Here is a 4,744-nt window from a genome sequence, read left to right as displayed (position 1 = left end):
CTGTTTATCAATAAAATTTTGAAAAAAAAAAAAGAAACTGTCCTATTAATCAGTTTTGAAACTGTCTCATTGATACTTGTTTCTCAATAAAATAAAATAAAAAAAGAAAAAACAAAAAGAACAAAGCAGGTAGGAATGCTAGTGAATCAATCAGCTGGCTGAAGCCACAGCTTTTAAACTGAAGGCAGTTTCCACTTCACTGAATACATAAAACACACATCTGTAACACTTACCAATTGGGACTTGTTCAGGCTGGCTGAGAGACACAAATGCTGATGTGTCATCGATCCAGGATATCTGAATGTTACCTGTTAATACCAAGTTGAAAGTAAAGTGACCATTTGACCACCTAGAGAGCTGACAAGTGTTACTTGGTGTATGCAGTATATTTCAATATAGGCTAGAGCTCACAAAGAAAAGTTACTTGATCAAAATCTCAGCATTACAGGGTTAACCTGCTTCAAATTTAAACCCACCACAGCCACTATTTCTGTTAAAATTTTAAAAGAAAAATAACCCGTAGAAAATAAGCTAATGGAAATTTGTTTTAAAAACTAAAGAAAGATTCTTTCAGATTAAATCCTATAAACACTGTCATTCAGCCCATTTTATGTCAAGGTTGAAGACTTTTATCTTCTAAACAAAACTGAAGATAATATGTATTAAAAAACTAAAGTATTTCTTTTTAGAAACTGCTACTTTTTCAATGTTTGTTACACACCTCAATGATGCTGAAATTTGATCCCATTGTTAGGCAGAAAGAGGGTGTGAAACTTAATCCAACTACAGGATTAGATTGAAGCCTTTAGAAGGTGATTAGGATATGATAAACCATTAGAGTAGAACCCACAGGATGAAATCCCAGTAGCTCTGTGAGGAAAGAGAGGACAGACAGACAGACAGACAGACAGACACACACACACACACACACCTTCTTTCCTTTGCTAATGAGCCCTGCTCTGTGTGGTGATTCTGCCATCATCAGGCCATCCTCAATGTGTGCCTAAGACCTTGATCCTCCAGAATTGAGAACCAAAATAAACCTTTATAGAGTACCCAGTCAGTGGAATCACATTAAGAGCACAAGAAAACAGACTAACACATATACAAAATGAAAATCAAGAATAGAGAATAAGAATATGAGTCAGGAAAACAGTAGAAGTAAAAGAATTGATGTTGAGGGCCGGCCAGATACCGGGTTCGATCCCAGGTCAGCCATGTTGGTGGTCCTCCCACCCTGGGTGCTCTGAGACTGGGTGTGGTGGCACATGCCTGTAATCCCAGCATTCTGGAGGCTGACAACAGGAGGATCATTACGAGTCTGATCTGTGTAGTGAGATCCTGTAGACCCTGTACTAAATACATTAAAAATAAAATGATGTTGAAATTCAGGCCAAAAGACAAGGAACAAACCAAAACAGACTACAGAGGGAGAAACAAACAAAAAACACAACAGAGAAACTAATTACATGCACATGCAGAGAGGCAAATACTCACAGAAAGCAAAGCACAAACATAGTGGAATGGAGCCCACTAAGACAGGCAGACAGGAGAAAGGGCAGCAGGGACAGAGGCAGCTGGAGGAAACAGAAGGGAAAAGCACAGGCCTGGTGATTCTGCTACCACTCATTCAGAAAAAACAGAGGGCTGGACTTTACAAAAATGAGTAAACACAACCTGAATTTAGCAATGAAAAAAAAATTTGGTTCCTCTTAAAATTTTGGAAGGTTAGGATGGGGATGGGGTAGGATCCTGTTACATGGTTCTGGCTGACCTCAAACTAGCAGCAATGATCTTCCTGCCTCCCTCAACCTGTGTTGGGATTATAGGTATGTACCACCACAGAGTCAGGAATTTTTGAAAAGTGCTTTGTGGGCCAGTGAGATGGCTCAGCAAACTAAAGAACCTGCTTGGGCAGGCTTGGGCAGGTGTGGGAACTTTGGTTTGATCTCTAGCACCACATGCTACACCAGCCCCGCCCCTGCTGGCCAGAGTCTGGGCATGGTGGTGCATGCCTGTAATTCCAGGACTGCTGAAGCTGAAACCAGGAGGATCCCCAAGAGTCCAACCTGCATGGTGAGACCCTGCAACAACCAAATACATTAAAAAAAAAAAAAAAAAAAGGAAAAAGAAGTGTTCCGTACCACCAATGAAGAAAAAATAAGAATGCTGAAAAGTGCTTTGTGGGCTGGAGAGATGGCTCAGTGGACTCACTGTTGGCTACAAGGTAAGGCAATGTACTGACTTCCAATTACAAAAGTCACTTACTGTTATTTGGTTACTTCTCAACCCTGTGAATGTGAGTTGTCCTTTAGGTAAATAACGATAGCTAATTTGTATTGAGTGAGTATTTACCTAAGGTCACAATACCATTATTTTTGTTTTTGTTTTTTGTACCAAGGACTGAACTCAAGACCTTGCGCTTACCAGGCAGGCACTAATCAGCTTTTTGCTTTTTTTTTTTTTTTTAAATTAAAAAAAAAAAAACCACTACTGGGAACACTTTAAAGTTTGAACTAATTAGCCAATTAAAGTTTGAACTCATGGGGATAAAAATATAACAAGAAGAGAAACAACAAAAGCTTCCAAAAGAAATGAGCCTTGAAATTCAACTACATTTCCATATTATATATAAACTAAAAGGCAGGACTAAGACTTTAGAGAACATTATTCTATCTATCTGCAAAGAGCAGGGTCATTCTTTAAAATATAACTGCTTTTAGATATTTTTCTATAGGGGCTGGGGAGATAGCTAAGAGCCTGCTTGGCAAGCGCAAGGTCCTGAGCTCAATCCCTGGTACTGAAAAAAAGAAAAAGAAAAAGAAAGAAAGAAAAAAGAAAAAAACCCCCAGAAATATGGATCAGTGCAACAGAACAGAAGAAGTGGAAACAACCCCAGGCACATTCAGCTATTTGGCTTTTGACAAAAGGGCCCCAAAACATACAACGGAGGACAGAAAGTCTCTAATAAATGGTGCTGGGAAAGTTGGACATGCACATGCAGATTGGAGTCTAGACACACATATATCACTATGTACTAAACTATAAGCCAAATGGATCAAAGATCTAGGGGCTGGGGATTTGGCTCAGCGGTAGAATGCTTGCCTAGCAAGCTGGAAGGCCTGGGTTCAGTCCTTGGCACCAAAAACAAAAAATAAACCTCCCCCAAATGGATCAAATATTTAAATGTTAAAACAGAAACACTTAACTGCTGGAAGGTAAAATAGGTGAAACTCTTCAGGATATAGGATAGACAAGGACTTTCTGAATAGGACCCCAAGGGCATAAGTAGTATCACAAATCAACAAATGGGATCAAATTAAAAATCATCTGCACAGCAAAGGAAACAACAATGAATAAACCATCTATACAAGGGGAAAGAGATTGCCAGCTATTCCTTAGAGGATTAACATCTAAAATGTATAAAGAACTTAAAAAAAATTAGACTCCTCCAATAAAAGACCCAATCAAAAAATGGGCAACTAAAATGAATAATTTCACTTCACAGAAGAAAAAGTACAAGTGGCCAATAGATATATAAAAAAATCTTCAATAATGCTGGCCATTAGCAAAATGCAAATCAGAACAGCACTGAGATTCCATCTCACTCTATAAAGAATGACCATCATCAAGAAATCAAGGGACTCAGGTCAACAATTTCTGACACTGCCAGTCAAGCGGAAGACCCAATACTATTATGGACTACTGGACTCTTTTAGAATATTTTGCTGAGTTAACACACCTATAATATTCAAATGACAGAACTAAACAAAAAAGGGGATACAGATGAATGTCCATTTTGTATCTGTGTATTCAAAGTGGTTAGGATAGATATATGGTTACATTCTCTTAATGGATAGAGGGATTTGTTTGAATAGTGTTTGTAAATAGGATATCACGTCTGCATCTTGTACAGCAAATAACCACTAGGAAGAGAGTATGCAATATGTTAATTATTGAAACTGTCATACCAATTTGAAAAAAAAAAAGAAATCAAAAAATGCTGGCAAGGCTATGGAGAAAAGAAGAAAAAAAAACCTCTTCTACACTGTTAGTGTAAATGTATAACCATTATAAAATCAATATAGAGATTCTTCAAAACACTTAAGCTAGAAATTCAATTTGACCCCACCATCCCCTCCTAGGTATCAATTTGAGAGTTAAAAGTCATCATATTATAGGAGTATTGCATACCTATGTTTATAGCAGCAGTTATACAAGCTAAATATTAGAAACAGAATATATCAGTGGTGGTGAACCTATGATATGCATGTTGCAGTGGGCTGTTTGTTATTGTTAAAAGCTCTAAAAAGTTAGCCACACTGCCCTACATCAGCAGAGGGATGAATAAAGAAATGGGTTATTTTTACAAAATGGAACACTACTCTGCCACAAAGAAAGATAACCTTGCGTCATTCATAGGTAAGTGGATGCACTTGATACCATAATACAAAGTGAAATAAGATACACAAGTTTAAATATCACATGGATAGAGTAAATATTAAATTTACTCTAAATTTAAGAGTAAATTCTAAAATTTACTCTTAAAATTTAGAAGGACTTTTTTTTTTTTTTGGCTGGCTCAGGCTGCCTTAAGGGCGGGTCTGATGAGGCATGTGGAGCTGGGGATTGAACCACACGATCCTGGGCCTGACTGCGTTTGCATTAGCAGGGGCTTAAACAACTGAGCTAACCAGCAGGCCCCCTACCCTTTTAAAATTTCAGGCCGAGGAGATGGCTCAGT

At 38.0% G+C, this 4,744-nt stretch overlaps 1 protein-coding gene across 1 annotated transcript in view; it reads right to left on the bottom strand.

Annotated features, from left to right (window-relative positions):
* Window positions 1-4,744, bottom strand: part of Parn (poly(A)-specific ribonuclease) — a 191,726-nt gene that overhangs the window by 110,807 nt on the left and 76,175 nt on the right. Inside the window, exon 20 of the mRNA XM_023704414.1 lies at window positions 234-308. Within this exon, the coding sequence (XP_023560182.1) occupies window positions 234-308 (75 nt within the window). The remainder of the gene's footprint in view (window positions 1-233; window positions 309-4,744) is intronic.

Source organism: Octodon degus, unplaced genomic scaffold (genome assembly GCF_000260255.1).
Source record: "Octodon degus isolate 3935 unplaced genomic scaffold, OctDeg1.0 scaffold00195, whole genome shotgun sequence".
In the NCBI taxonomy this organism is placed as follows: domain Eukaryota; kingdom Metazoa; phylum Chordata; class Mammalia; order Rodentia; family Octodontidae; genus Octodon; species Octodon degus.
The sequence above is the reverse complement of the archived record's forward strand: the minus strand, read 5'-3'. Positions and strand labels throughout refer to the sequence as shown.